This window comes from Pinus tabuliformis, chromosome 8 (genome assembly GCF_031772625.1).
Source record: "Pinus tabuliformis cultivar Carrire ecotype Pingquan chromosome 8, CPIR1, whole genome shotgun sequence".
Lineage (NCBI taxonomy): Eukaryota > Viridiplantae > Streptophyta > Pinopsida > Pinales > Pinaceae > Pinus > Pinus tabuliformis.
The window spans coordinates 635,932,741-635,949,253 of record NC_142294.1 but is presented as its reverse complement, the minus strand read 5'-3'; the positions used below and the strand labels follow the sequence as shown (position 1 = coordinate 635,949,253).

Genomic DNA, 16,513 nt, shown 5'->3' with positions numbered 1-16,513 from the left:
ATGTCATGCTTGAAGATGGCACCTATTTGCATCATTGCCTTACAATTGGGTTTTAGATTACCTAGGATTCCTACCATACATATGAGTCATTTTACTCATCCAGATGGTTACTCTTCTAGTCATTATGGAGTGTGCTTCAATGCCTCCTACTTTTTTGAATGATAACACATGGTCCTCATCAGTCAATGTTTCCAAGTCACTTTTGTGTCATGTCATTACATGCTTAAGGAAATTATAAACCTTAGTCAACTATTTTCAATCCTTGATTGGCATTTTATGTCGGCTATCCTTATGTCAGTTGTACTTCATGACTTCATCCATTTGTGTCATCCCATGTTGTATTCCATGTCAATTGATGGGGGATACGGCAAGGCCCTGTTTTGATGCATACACTCATATCATCTTCAACTCATTATCCAAGAATTTGATCTAGGAAAAAGTAGTACCTTAGAGTCTGTAGACCTAGATTCTAGGCTTCCTCAGGGTTGACAGTCATTTTACCTCATCAGCTCGTGATCGGCTCAATCCACGAGTGTTAAATGTCAACGCATTTGTTCACACCATATTGGTTGTTATAGGTACCTTTGGGCCGATTTTCATCATTGGTGGGTCTCGTTGTGTTTATTAATGGTATACTTGATCTAGGTGGATGTTGGTGGCCACCCACCTATCCCACTTGGACCCCCACAACTGTCTCTTTCAACTTTCTAGTTTCCTTAATTGTAGCACAATTTACTATTTTTAGCAGTTTTTTGGGTCCTGAACTCTTGGAGCTGTTTTGAGGCCCTCAATGAAGTTTTTTTGGAAAATTTGGGAGCAACATGGGTCATGGGCTTATGATGATCTTCCCAAAGTTATAGTCCTCGAATAGATGTTTCTAACAAGCTATTGTATGCGTCAAACGAAGATCGGGTGCCAAAGTTACGATCACAGGAAGTTGATGTACCAATTTACCTAAAACTGGGCCCACAGTTTGGCTTTTCATCTTCTAGGGTTAGGTTTTTGGATGTTTAGGGTTTTCCATTGTTTTTCAACAATAAATAGGCCTTCGAGCCTCATTGTAACATAGTTCAGAGGCATGTAGCCGCCACATCTCTTCTCAAAGATAAGCTACCATTGCACTAGATAGTTTATTTCCATTGTTGTTTGTAAGCATATTTCAGTATTTTGCATTAATGAAATGAAGTATTATTTCTGCTGCCTCTTTTTGTTTATGGTTATCTCTGTCATTTGTTGCGTTCCTGTTTAAATCCGGATCAATACCTCATTGAGTAGTAATTACATGGTTTCTACCATGCTTGACATCAACTCGTTTTTTTGCATGTATAGATTTGTACCATTGGGGTTGAGTAGAAGAGTTCAAGATAGGGGCATCTTACTCTTATATGACACCCTTCCTAAGTGGTGTTGGAGGTATATATCATTTTATGTACTTTTAGGGCTACTTTGGGGAACCTCTCTTCTATGTGTCCATAGTCCTACTGATGTATTTTGTGACATAGATCCACATTGTATTTTATAGTGGCTATGATATTTTAGTTTGTCACATGGATCCATTATGTATGTCTCATGTCCATGTACTAGCATTTCATGTCATGGATTTGAATTGTATGATTGGTGGCCATGTTCAGTTTCTCTTATGTCAAGCATGGGTATGCCTACCTCAGGGATGATCATCTTATGACCGAGACTTGAGAATTAGTATGAATATGATAATTTCCTTTGCTATTTACTCCTTCCATAAATTTAGGAAAATGTTTTTGTAATGAATTTTGACCATCGGTTTCTCTTTTATCCTCATGCATTAGGGGGCATATATTGTAGCCCATTTTTTCAACTTAATATGATGGAGATAAACCATATTCCTATCCTCTAACTTTTTGGCCTATGTGTTTTGGAGAATTTGGTATCTACGGATAAATACTAATTCCCTAGATAAGTAGCCATATCTAGAACAATAGTTTAAAGCACTTTATCCTTTTCCTATAAGGAATAGATAAGACAAAGAATATGAGAAGACCCGGTTTTACTTCCACTTCCCTCTTGTCTCCCTTGTATCGATCCTATCGCTCCTTCCTGTAGTTAACACACTTGAGAAGTACCTGTAAACACAAACAGAAGACAAAGAACCGATCAAATAAAAAGATCTTTTGAATACAAGTAAATGGAATCAGATACATTCACACACATATAAGCATCATATATCAATATAAACACATAGGAAAAAGGTTCAAATACTTTATTGAATAGAAGAAGGAATTACAACATCATGTTTGATTCAAAGTCATTCCTCTAGCTTGGATCCCATCCACATCACATCAAAAGCATGACAAACTTGTAGCATAACAATACTTGTCTCAAAGCCAATTCTCATAGCAACAATGTATCCTTACAATTCAACATAATCCAACCCCTAATCACTTAGATGAGTGTTCAACTTATAGGAGGATGAAGGAGGTTATGTCATAAATGGGGGTATTGAATGGCCTTCCATACCTAGAATTAGTTCAATGGAGGAAGGGATGAGAGGATAGGATGCATCTTAACTCATTCCTCATCTATTTTCAAGCTCATAGGAGTTGATAAGTGAGGGAAAATTCTAGATGACTCCAAGAGATAAGAATATTCCCCCAACCCTATGTTAATTTCGCTCAATCTCGCCTAGTGCAGGTGAAAGAGGGCCTGAGTGCTCTGCAGAGCACCCTGGCATGGACTCAACTGCTCTACAATGCACCCTTACATGGGCCTACCTGTGTTGGTCCCTTTAGAGGTCATTTGAGGATGTCTTCAAGTCATGAAACTGTCTAGGAAGGAGGCATTCAAAAGGGTGACTTATTTAGGGCATGTAGCAACTGAAATTAGGGTTTGATGAGCCCCAAAACAATGATCTGGATGATGGGAGTGATGTACCCAAATGGATCTGTAACACTATGTGTAGCCTTATCCTTTCTTGAATGAGCACTTTGAAAACCCATTTCTCCCATAGGCTTGTCATATTAACATCCATCTTTCCCTTATAGTGGGACAACTTGACATTTGGGTACCCTTCTTGCCTTTAGCATGGAAGCAATGGAGGTGATTCTACTAGAATAAGTTAATCTTGAGGAGACCACTTTAACCCAATTATTCATGAATTGGTTAAGGATCAATTATTATGGTGGTTTCATAGATTCTCATGGCTCTAGGTGTCTAGATACATTGTCTAGGGTTTTGGGAAATTATATATCTATATATATATATATATATATATATATATATATATATATATATATATATATATATATATATATATATATATGTATATATATCTGTATATATTATATATATATATATATATCTGTATATATATATATATATATATATCTATATATATATATATATATATATATATATATAGAGAGAGAGAGAGAGAGAGAGAGAGAGAGAGACCTTGTCGAGAGGAAAGGAAACAAAGAGAGAATATAGCTCACTTATGCTGGTGGATTTCTATTATAATTTTCTTCCCATGTGGTGTGAACCAAATATTACAGTAAGTTGAGGCAAAAATCATGTTAAGGATCGATGAGGTGTTCATCTATACATCAAGGTATAATGTATTTTTTCTATTTTGATTGATGAAAGAATTGGTATATTTTCTCACATATTTCATATCCTTTTATATGTATTTGGTTTTAATTACTGCTACATGCTGACCTACCTTCTGTGGAGGCAGGACATCATCCTATATAGCTATGCTTTTGTGTAGGGGATTGGATTAGGGAGCAAGGAGTGAGATCTTCAAGCTAAAATAGGGTCTCCAAAGCTAACCAAAGTGTCTACAAACTTCAATGACCTCGGAGGGATTCATGTATGCACCTAGAATCTTATTTATTGAGATGAATAGTATGTAGTTTACATTAATTCTTGAGGACTCATGTGTGCTTTGTAACATAGTTTTTGATAGATATAAGAGTAAGATTTATGGAGCAACATCTCCTTACTTTTGAGAATATTTAGAGGTAATATCAAGTTACATAAAATATCATTTTCTAAAACTTAATAGAGTGAAAACATAAATTTCTTTACAATTACAACCATCATTTAAGTGAAATTGAGTAATCATCATAAACATAAGAAACAAAACCTATTTGAAGTTGTCTAATGTTGTCAACTAAGTTGGGTTGGATCCTATTTCTCTCAACCATATGCTTAGTTGCACATAAGAATCTCTATCATTGGCCACACCTTAGCTAGGCTATGATACCAGAAGGGGAATGATCAACACTCATGAAATTTGGGTATGTGAAGGAAATCTCCTTCAAAGTCATGAGATAATTAGGTAACTCCTTTCCCTTACTGATCTTGTGGCCTCCATTATCTCCAGATGCCTCTCAGCTAGATAAGAAAGTGATTATTGAAATACCTTCATTATTCCACAGTCCCTTAGTGATTTTATTTCCTCTTGCTTATCATGCTCACATAACACAAATCAAAACACAACCCATTGTCTCAATTAGGTTCAAAATATTTTCTACAAGTGTTTAGCAAGAAAATTCAGTTTTGGTGAGCCTAGAACACACTAACAATGGTCTAACTCATTTGTTTTGCTTGTATTTGGGCACCCAAATTACATTTGATACAATAATAAATCCCCAACAAACATTCCACTCATGAATAACTACATTCTACTAAAAAATTCCTTCTCTGAATGTTGATAAGCCTCTCTATTGAGTTCTCAATGACTAAATTCCCCATGAATGAATATTTCTAATGGTTTGAACCGCATTTCACAACTCCATTGATTGACCAACTCCTAAAATTTGAGATGGGTTTTTTCCAATACTTCCTATTGAAATTAGATTTAGCTTCTCAACCACCACCCAATCCCCATGATTATGGTAAATAGTTGCTTCAACTATCAAGTTCTTCATTCAATGATATGTGGGATGGTGGGAAGGTAAGACTACAATTTCATATTTAAATTTGTGGAAAAAAAAATTTGCTAGAGATTTCCTAACAATTGTAGCATGAGTAATTCTCAGAACCCTAAAAATCCATAACTAATTCTGAAAGCAATAATTCATATCTACTTATTACTAAAAATATTACCTAAATATTGTATTAAAATTAAATATCCATAGTCCACTTAATTTTTTCACATAATTAAAAAAAAAATACAACCCCTTAATTTACTTTTTAATATAAATAAATATAAAAATATTTTTAATTTAGTTTTTAATATTTTTTCATGTTTTAATTCCATATAAATGATTTTATATATATATAATTTAGATAGAAATATAAAAATATGGTTCTAAATAAAATATAAACTCATAAAAATAACTTATTTATATTAACCTAATAAGAAAGAAGCTTTATTTTAAATAGTGAAACAAAAAATAATATTGTTAAAACTAACCTTCATTTAATTATAAAAATAAAAATAAAAATAAAAAATAAAGATTATATATATATATATATATATAAAACATTAAAAAGTTAAATAACTATGTTTAAATATAATCCATAGATATAAAATTAGAAACAAAAATACTTTGAAATATAAATAAATTATAAATAGTAGCTATAAATTAAAAGTTATTTTTTCATACAACTTAAAATGATAAAATAATATGATATTTCAAAATTTCATATTTATATTTAATTTATAAATATATAAAAATTTAATATTTGTAATAATCTTTTTTTCTAAATTTACTATATTTTTTCTTTTAATAAATCAATGTTATATATCACATTGTAAATTTATAAAATATGTTGAGAGAAATACCAAATTTATTTGAGTGTAACTAAACATAATATTAAAATTTTAATCAAATTAAAATTAAAAATTAATTTTATATATAAAGATGTGAAATTTATAGATAATATAAAAAATATTATTAAAAACTAACCAAAAAAAACTATTTTATCTTCAAATCTATCATCCCAAAAATCAAATCTGATTACTAAATCTATCAGGTTTGGAGAAAAATCTATACAAAATTTTTCACAAACTTAAAACTCAAACAAACATCAAAATTTTCTTTCTAAGTTTACTATATTTTTTCTTTTAATAAATCAATGTTATATATCACATTGTAAATTTCTAAAATATGTTGAGAGAAATGCCAAATTTATTTATTTGGATGTAACTATACATAATATTAAAATTTAAAATTTTAATAAATTAAAAATAACAATGGTAAAATTTATAAATAATATAAACAATATCACTTAAAACTAACATAAAACTATTTTATCTTCCAATCTACCATACCAAGAATCAAATCTAATCATCAAATCTATCAAATTTTGAGAAACATCTATATAAAATTTTTCAAAAATAAAAATAAAAAATCTATATAAAATTTTTCAAAAATAAAAATAAAAAACATAAGAAATTTTATCTCTTAATTTAAAATCAATCTTTATTTTATATATATTTAATTTTAATTTTAATTTTAAAATCAATCTTTATTTTATATATATTTATTTTAAATTTTAATCTTAATTTTCTAATTTATCTCAGTACGTAAAGTAAAAATTGAGATGGATTTGTGACTCGATTTTATTCGTCTTTCGTTGTATAGATTTAGACAGATTTTATGCAACGACAAAAGGCAATCTCTTTTGACTTATTATTAAGTGGTGTTGTCGCAATCAACTTGCCGTCCGATATTGTCGACGTAGGAAAATTTTACCACTTATGCCGTCGCAACCAACCATTACAACGGACCTGTCAAATAAAAATCCGATTCTGCTATAAAAATTTGATCCGCGAATCTAACCAATCTGTATCATGGAGATATGTGGAGGAGTAGGCAGCAGGTCACAGTCACTGGGTTGGAAACATACACCCTGGTCACGCACAAACCACAAGAGCAACCAGCATAAGATTTTTCTGGTGAAGGCAAGTTGGACACGCTTCTAATTTTCATTCAGTGACAGTATTCAATGCACTAGAAAATCAGAAAATTAATGCTACAAGTTCAACTTTATATAAGGCCATGCCTTCTGGGCACAGCTGAACTCGGCACAGACGTAGTTATGGCGACGCACATGAAATCAGCGCTTGGCAGTGTGTTACTTATAGTGACTCTAGCTGGTACGTGTATGCGCTTAGCAGTTGCTGATCCAGAGACTCCCACCGTCTGGAGCAAGTGTGGAGAGAGCGGCAATTATACATATAGAAATGGTAGCCCGTTTCAGCTTAATCTGAACAAGCTTTTGGATTCGCTGGTGAACAATGTTTATGCCACCGGATTCAATACATCTAGTGTTGAAAGCCAAAACAGCAATGGTGCTGTTTATGGGCTTGTCCAGTGCAGGGGAGATTTAGATTCTGCCGATTGCAAACAGTGCGCATCCACGGCCAGGGAAAGTCTTGTTCGGGCATGCCACAACACTTCTGGATTCATTCAACTAGACGGCTGCTTCTTGCGTTATGACTATCATAACTTTTACAATGACCTTGAGAGTAGGAAGAATACACCAATAAGTGTTCTCTGCAACACTGGTAACAGCAGTCGGCCACAGCAGTTCACTGATGCTATTAAGGCCCGCCTCTCAAATATTACCCTTGAAGCTGCTCAGAGTCCCAAACTTTTCGCTGCAGATGCAGCCGATGAACCTTCTAGTTTAACGGGGAAGATCTACAGCTTAGCGCAGTGTTGGAGAGATCTGTCCCACACAAGCTGCGGATCGTGCCTAACCTATGCCTTAGAAAATATATTCAAATGCCAAAGTGGAGCTCTTGGGGCACAATTCGGATCTCAGAACTGCTATTTGCGTTACGAGGTTTATGAATTCTTCGACAATTCCGTGATCTCGCAACCTCCAGCAGAAAGTCCTCCCGTATCCTCCGGTATATTATTCACCTACTTTAGGATGATAAATAATCTAGTGGTTTAATTCTTGGCAACTAACACACAAACATACTAAGAATATTTGTGCAATTTTGCAGAACGTAAAAAATCTAAGACACTTGCGATAATTCTGGGCGCAGTAGCCGTCGGTATCCTTGGATTAATTGCTGCCATGGTGATTTTGAGGAGGAAATATTTCTCTAATCTCAAAGGTACGGAAGAGAAGCCTGTAAAATGAGTGAGAAAATCTTCCCTCTCCCACAAAGCCTGCTTTCATAGATTTGGATAGTGTGGTGGGGACGGTACATGGCCAAGTTAAACGTCCTAGAATTAATGTAAATACTACTCCGAAGACCCAGACAAAACATCAAGCAGTCCAGCAACTTCTCCAACCGGACCTTCCGATACCCAATCTGGAGGTGCTGACCCTTCGTCATGTGTTCTGGACGCGAGATGACTGACGAGCAAGGCCTCTCAGTATTATCTTTATCTTCGTTTAGTATAAGATGACGTTATTTTAGCTTTTGAATTATGTTATAAAGATCTTTAAATCAGGGGAATTAGTGAAGCACTTCAGAGTCATTTAAATCCAGTGGGATGCATAAGCTGACGGAATTGTACGCTCTAGCAGAGCATTAGCCCTTTTGGGCATTTAGAAATCTTTGAAAGTTCAGTTATCCGCCATTTTAAAGGCTAGAGTTGAAAGCGGCCTTCAAACTCAAATTGTCACAGTATCTGTAAATTATCTTATTGAACGATCGGGACTTGTGTAACTAGTGCAAAACCTATTGAACTTGTTTATCTTTTATCGCCGCAAGCAAAATGGCAAAAGAATAGTATAAATGTTTCCTCTGTATATAATTCAGTGCTCTCAACGTGTTTAGTTACCATAAACTTTAAAGTGCATAATTTCTAATTATTTCGGTCTGTAAGTCATATGGACTTTATTGTTCTTAAAATTGTTGGTGTACATGCACTAGCTGTAGACTAGCCGTAGACTTAGACTAGCTGTAGACTAGTTGTGTTGGTGTACATGCACCTAGATTAGCTCTAGTTAACTTATTGCTTGCATGCATGCGGCACAGCACACTTAGCTTTAGTTAGCTTTAGTTATTGCATGCACAACTAAGCTTAACTTAGTTGCTTTTGTGTATTTATTCTAAACCTCATAATGTAGAATTTACTTTTCATTCTTTCTCAATTCTTGCTCGCTTTCTTCCTTGCCTTGCAAGCTTGTTATTGTTTTGCAAATCTAGATCTATCTGTGTTTCTCAAAATCTTACATGGTATCAGAGCACAGGGATTTGTAATCAGTGCACAAGCAATTTTATTTGCAGGTTCAGAAGATTGAAGCAACAACAAAGAATGGAGTCTAAATTGGAGTTTCCACAATCGGCAATTCTCACTCCATATAATTATTTCGAATGGAAGCCAAAGATTCAACTTCATCTCAGAAGTAGAGGCTTATTTCGAATAACCATGGAAACGGAAGTTGAACCAACATCGGCAGTGGAGAAATCAAGATATTTCAATCGCATGGACGAGGCCTTCGGCATCCTATGTTTATCTATTTCTCCAGAACTGCTATTTCATGTTGAATCATGTTCAACTCCAAATCAGGTATGGAAAATTTTGGAAGAATTGTTTGGAAAACAAAATGAAATGCTTAGAATAGTAGAGGATTCGATTGCAATTTATAGAAATAGCCGTGAAAACTTTAGCTTAGAACCGGAGGACCCGCATGTCGCCAGCCTGTACGCCACCAACTACGTCCAAGGTCTCCAAGAAACCGACGATGGTGACCCTAACCAGTCGGAGGGCACCATCAGAGGCACTGGCTGTGCAAACGTTGCATGCACGGGAAATGAGCCAAAGAAGGATAATGGAGCAGCCATGGCCGCGTCCCTCGCTACAGGATCTGGTCAGGCCCAAGCTATGAATCCGGCTTTGACCTCCATGGGTTCTTTACATTCTCCACTGCAAACCCTCAATCCTCCCCTAAACCCTGGATTGAGTTCGGCTTTGAACCCTGCTCTGAGCAATTCATATTGGAACAGCAGCAGGAGCGGTAAAGAGAATGATCCTTTTAGTATTTCAGGTGGTTTTGCGGCCGGATCGGTGCCGACGAGCGGTTTTGGGCAGGTCCATAAACCGCCTTCGAGGACCGGTGGTGGTAGTTTTGCGGAGAGATTGGCTGCCCGAGGGGGATTCAATGCACCCAGATTGAATACAGCCCGGTTGAAGTCTCCTTATTTGACCATCCCCCCCGGTCTCAGCTCTACTACCTTGCTGGATTCCCCTGTTCTGCTCTCCAACTCTCAGGCAGCACAGTCGCCAACAACAGGCTCATTCCCTCTGCCGCCTTTTTTGCATGAAAGTTCTCCATTAAACTCTGGCTCCGATGGTTTAAAGGATAAGAGTTATGAGGATGGTACCTCGTCCTCATTCCCCTTAACTAGCCCAACAACGCTTATTGCTGTTGCCTCTACGATGGCGGAAGACTTCGGTTCCCGGTCCTTCTCTCAGCTTTTCGCAGCACCGCAGATCGAAACGCCGCAAAACCTGAAGCCGTTATCACCTGCGGGCTTTAATGGCAGCAACAGCAGCCAGAGCTACGTGCTAACCAAGGGGTGGAGCCGTTTTGCGAAGAAAAGATCAATGGAATTCAGGTTGCTGCACTGCGTTGCATATGGAGAATCGTGGTACGAGCTTGGGGGTTCCTGTGCTGTTGAGCACGTGCCGGACAAGATTGCTGTTGTAAGTATCGGCGTTGTCCACGGTGGCGTCGGGCTCGTTGGCGTCGCCCATGGAGGGCCAACCGGTCTCTGTCACGACCACAGGGATGTTTGTGAAGTTCAGCGAGGCCATGGCGTAGTAGGCCGCGTCGACCACGGCATCGAAGACGTTGGTATAGTGGAGCAATGTGTTGGGGTCAACGGCCTCCTTGATGGGCGGGAGCAGTCGGAACAGAGCGTAGTCCAGCGGCACCACACCGTTGCCCTGCATGTAGACACAGAAGGTCTGAGCAGAAGTGTCGTTGCCCAGAGTCGATCCCGCGCCATTGAGGTGAAGGACATACACGGGCGTAGAATTGGCGCTGAAGAGCCCCCAGTTTTCCTCCGAAGTCCCACCAGGCCTGAGGTCCTCATTGAAGAGCTCGTAGATGTAGGTGTTGACAGCCAATACGGTCCAAGAAATGGTGGAGAACCGGCTGGTCCGATTGCTGGGCAGCACCACGGACAGCGGCGCGGTGATCGATTTGCAGCGCTGAGTACAGTGGCAGCGTTGACCAGAAGTTTCACTTCCTGCGTGATCGACTCCGGGTGAAGACACGACTGCCTAGCAGTTTTCTTTTTTCAATTTTTGCATTATATTTTGAGGGGGGTTTTCTTCCCACTGGGTTTTTCCTCTTTCTTCATTTTTTGTATATGGGTACCTAAAATGGCCGTGTTGCCGGGACTCATTCATCACACTCACCTAAGTTATGCTTAAGGGGGGGTGTTGGTGTACATGCACTAGCTGTAGACTAGCCGTAGACTTAGACTAGCTGTAGACTAGTTGTGTTGGTGTACATGCACCTAGATTAGCTCTAGTTAACTTATTGCTTGCATGCATGCGGCACAGCACACTTAGCTTTAGTTAGCTTTAGTTATTGCATGCACAACTAAGCTTAACTTAGTTGCTTTTGTGTATTTATTCTAAACCTCATAATGTAGAATTTACTTTTCATTCTTTTCTCAATCTTTCTCCTTGCCTTGCAAGCTTGTTATTGTTTTGCAGATCTAGATCTATCTGTGTTTCTCAAAATCTTACAAAAATCAGTCTAGATCCAACTTAATTTGGATCTATTAAGAGTTGAGAGGGATCTAATCTCCGGATGTGAAGATTTTTTTTTTGAGTGTAAAATTTGAGGACAAGTTTGCACCTCCAGAGATTTGATCCCTCTTGGAGTTTGTTAGATCTGAGTTAAAATAGATCTAGGCTGGTTATATAATACTATATAATATCTATATTTGTATCTCTGTGTCTCTTTCTTATTCTCTTTCTATATTTCACTCCCCAAACATTCACACTCTCTCCCTCCCTCTTCTTCTTGCCTCTCTCTCTTCCCTTTATCTCTCCCCTCTCCTTGTCACTCCCCCTCTCTCTACCTTTCTCTCTATGTCTTTTTTCTTCCTTCTCTTTCTCTTTCCTCTCTCTTGAGTCCTCTCTCTCCCTTTCTCTCCCCATCACTCACACATGCACTCTCTCTCTCCTCCATTTCTATGCCTCCCTCTCTCTCCCTTTCCCGTCCCTCCCTATCTTTATCCCCAATTATTCCCTCTATTCCCTCCTCTCTTCTCTCCCTCTCTCTCTATCCATCCATCCCTTATCATCCCCTCTCTCTCTACCTCTATCTCCCTATGTCTTTGTTCATTCCTACCTCTCTCTCCCCCTCCAACTTCATATCTCTCTCTCTGCCTCTCTTCTTCTCTCTCCCCCCTCTTTTTCTTCCTACCTCTCTCTCCCACCGCCCTCTCTCCATCTCCCCCCATCACTCTCTCACTCTCTCTTTCTCTTTCTCTCTCCACCCTCCATCTTTGTCACTCTCTCTCTCCCTCTTTCTCTCTCCCCCTCTCTTCCCTTCAATTTGCTTGTTATCATCACTTGGATCCTTAGTTAAGATAGATCTATGTTGGTTCTTACTAATATTTGTATTATATAAATTTCACATCTTTAAATATAAAAATATTCTCATTCTTTATTTTATTAAAACCTTAATTTAATTTATAGGGGAATATTTTTAGTAGTCATAGGATAGAAGGTTTATATGTATCTCAAAACTAATTACAACCATTTTCCTATTAGTAACAAATAAAAAAAGTTATAAAATTAAATTAAAATAAAATATTTTTATTGTGAAATAAGTTATGGTTTTTTGGCACGTGGCATTGATGAGCCATAGTATTGGCCCATGGTATTGGAACAAAGTCTATTTACAAGTTAATAATATCCAATGATGGTAAAGTGGGGGTGAATATTGATGGTTAAGAATCTTGTCATATTGTTATAAAATATTTAGATTGTAAAATAAGATATGATGTTTTGGCATGTGGTGTTGATAAGTCATGGTATTAGCCCATGCTATTGTAACAAAGCTGATTCACAAGTTCATAATATCAATGACAAAGCATAGGTGAATATCCATGATTAAGAATATATTGTTATAAAATATTTTCATTTTGAAATAAGTTTTGTTTTTTTGGGCATGTGGTATTGATAAGCCATGGTATTGGCACATGGTATTGTAACAAAGTCTATTTACAAGTTAATAATATCCATGGTAAAGTGGGGATGAATATCCATGGCTAAAAATATTTTCATATTGTTATAAAATATTTTGATTGTGAAATAAGTTATATTTTTTTGGCATGTGGTATTGATAAGCCTATAGTATTGGCCCATGGTATTATAACAAAGCCATATTTTTACAAGTTAATAATATCCACTGTAAAGTGGGGTGAATATCCATGGTTAAGAATCTTTTCATATTGTTATAAAATATTTTGGTTATAAAATAAGTTATGGTTTTTGGGATTGATGTATTGATAAACCATGGTATTGGCTCATGGTATTGTAACAAAACCACATTTAGATTTTTAAACTCATTTCCATACTTTTCTATATTGGGTTGTAAATGTGCAATAATAAATGTGTTATATATATATTAAATTCATAATACATGATATATATTTAATTTTATATAATATTTATTTTTTATTAGTGATATAATTATATAATTTGAATCTTTCATAAATGTTTAAGGTCATTAAAATATTTATATTTTATTTGATTTATTAGCTATTTATGTAAAGTTGAGAATATGTAATCCCATAGACTTTTTGATTTCATCCACCAAATTATATATATAACCAAGACTATTATGATATTTGAAATCTAGATCATATATATATATATATATATATATATATATTAAATAAAGAATAAAAATTCTCGAAGCCTTACTAGAAAATAAATCGCATCTAGTGACATAAAAAAATATTTATCATATTTATTAAAATAAAATAAAAAAAGGATGTAAATTAATAATGTGTTAAAGTTGAACCTGTTACGTCAGGACTCTGGAGTTCAGAGGCACGATCATGGAAGCTACGATTTTTTTGTCCAATTGCAGGACCCATTGAGCTACCATCTTTGAATGCCGAATCGGCTTCGGAGGTCATGAAAAGCAAATCCACCGTTGTGTTTTTTTCTACAAAGGCGTCGTTTTATGGACTCAACTCGGAGCTTTCCGATCAAAGATTCAAATTCTCCTAGGGGCTACCAGCGCGAGCCTACTACAACTCATGCCAGATTGGGTGTGCAGTTCTGCAAGCGATTTTTGGAATTAACTGGGGCTCGAATTGAGGCAAAAGACCCTGGATCGGACGGAATGAAAATGGTTGATCCGAACTTTCTTCAGTCAAGGGTTTTTTGGTCGGACGTGCATATATGGACAGCAGTTTTGACTGCTACCTACAGTTCATCATCCAGATATAGTTTCCTTATGTGTAGCCTTCCCCCTGCTGCCTACAGTTCATCATCCAGATACAGTTGCCCTATGTGCAGCCTTCCCCCTGCGACTCTATGGAGTTAAACCTCAAATCAATATCTCGACGTCAAGGATCTGTAAGCTCTTACATGGGTTCATCTAGGAAAACAGACCCTTTCTCTAGATCTGGGAGAGTTTACATGGATCCCACCCAAATCTTTGAATTTGTGGAATACGTCAAAAATAAATAAAGGAAAGCAATACCCGTTCACGAGATCCGACAGTAAAAATTCTAGATCTGTTTGTTGGAGAAGACCTTCAATTTTTTGTCAAAACCCTAGCTAGAAAATCATTAATAATAAAAGTTTGGGTTGGAGATCTGGTTCAAGATCTTGAGTATCATATTCAAGCTAAGCTTGCTGTTTCAGTTAACCTCCAAAGTTTGATTTACGAACGGAAATCAATGAAAGATGATTCCAATATGCATAATAATGGCATTAAAGATGATTCATCCATTATTTTATCACAAAAGGAGGAGGTTGTCTTGGATCTAGTAACACAAAAGGTCCAACTTCTTTCAAAGGATGTAGTAAAAGGAAGGGTTGAATCTAATATCAAATATGATCAAACCTCCACTTTTCCAAGTCTCTTTATTGTGGAACAAATGAATCAAGTGTTGGCTCTAACATTAAACCTACCAGAGGTTAATGAATTCTATTATAATTTCCATTCAAAAGGAGTCATATGCTGATATAATGGTTTTGGCCCAACACGAAGGACCTATATAAATGGATCTTCTTCACTTGGATTGAAAACTGCGATATTCATCTATGTTCGAGGGGTTTTTGATCCGAATAGAAAATGACGTTCACCCATGGTATTCATCCACCCATGGCATTGTAAATAGCATCAACCCATGGTATTTTCCCATGATGTTGTCAGTGGCATCCACACTTGGTATTCATCCTCCCATGGTATTCATTCACTCATGGAATTTACCCCTGGTATTGTAACTTACATACACCCATTGTATTCATTCACCCATGGTATCTACCCACCCATGGAATTTACCTGTGGTATTGTAATAAAAAATGACTAGAAGTAAGAAGTCACATTTTGTAACCAAGATCTGGATCAGTGGTATCAGATTCAGGTTGCAGCGCCATGGGAATGAGAGTTTGAAGCATATTTCAGTTTCAAATTTTTGTAGCAATATTCAAAAAAATTCATGCAAGTGATATGACCTCACAAGATAATTCTAGAAGGTGTAAAATAGTTCATTCGAAATTATTTTCTGTTGGCTTAAAAGTTTTTTTACGAAATTTGATTTCGTTTCCCGGTTTGAGAGATATGAGCAATTGAAGTTACACATGTCTAGAACATTACATGACCACGCGTACCATGAATTTGTGGAATTATTTTCTCACTCCACATGTCATCAAATTTTAAGTGTCTTATATCAATGGAAATATCTTTTCAATACGTCAAATGGGTCTTTGACAAAATTTGATTTCATCACCTATAGAAAAGTTGCAGCAAAAGGTCTATAATGTGAAAGAAATCTTTACAACATCTCATTGGATAGGAGAATCTACTAGAGAATCCACCATGGTTTTTCCAAGCAGACTGACAAGCATCATGGTTAAAAGTCACCCAAAAACTCAAGTTTATGGGTCAGCTGCAAAAAACCCTTGTCATCAAAGTCCATTTGCTAAGCTGCACATTGTTAGTATCACAGTTGGTCACAAGCATTACATGGTATCTCTATCCTCAGATCTTCATTTTTCATGGTTATGGGTCATCTAAAAACCCATGCTTCATCGAAATCCATTTCCTAGCCTGCACATTATTAGTATCATTGTTGGTCACAAGCACTACAAGGTATCTATATCCTTAGATCTTTGTTCATCATGGTTATGGGTTAACCACACAAAACGCTTCTCTTTAGCAGCTCTTCATATTCAACAAAGGCTTCTTAGAAGGAAACTTCACGCAATGGGGATCCTGGTCTATAATTATTGGATGGAGATTATCCTCAAGAGACTTATGGGGTAGAAGGGGAAATGCAAGCTCCTCCATAAGCACAGACCCCACTCCACCTTCCTCCTCACAAATTCAATTCCAAATGATTGCA

At 36.5% G+C, this 16,513-nt stretch overlaps 1 protein-coding gene across 1 annotated transcript; it reads left to right on the top strand.

The window, feature by feature from the left end:
* The first annotated feature begins 6,899 nt into the window (after positions 1–6,899).
* LOC149237132 (cysteine-rich repeat secretory protein 38-like) lies at positions 6,900–8,648 on the top strand. Its single transcript, XM_089372592.1, has 2 exons — positions 6,900–7,846; positions 7,946–8,648. Exons 1-2 carry the CDS (start codon positions 6,961–6,963, stop codon positions 8,083–8,085), a joined length of 1,026 nt encoding a protein of 341 aa, XP_089228718.1. The 5' UTR covers positions 6,900–6,960; the 3' UTR covers positions 8,086–8,648.
* Positions 8,649–16,513: the final 7,865 nt, after the last annotated feature.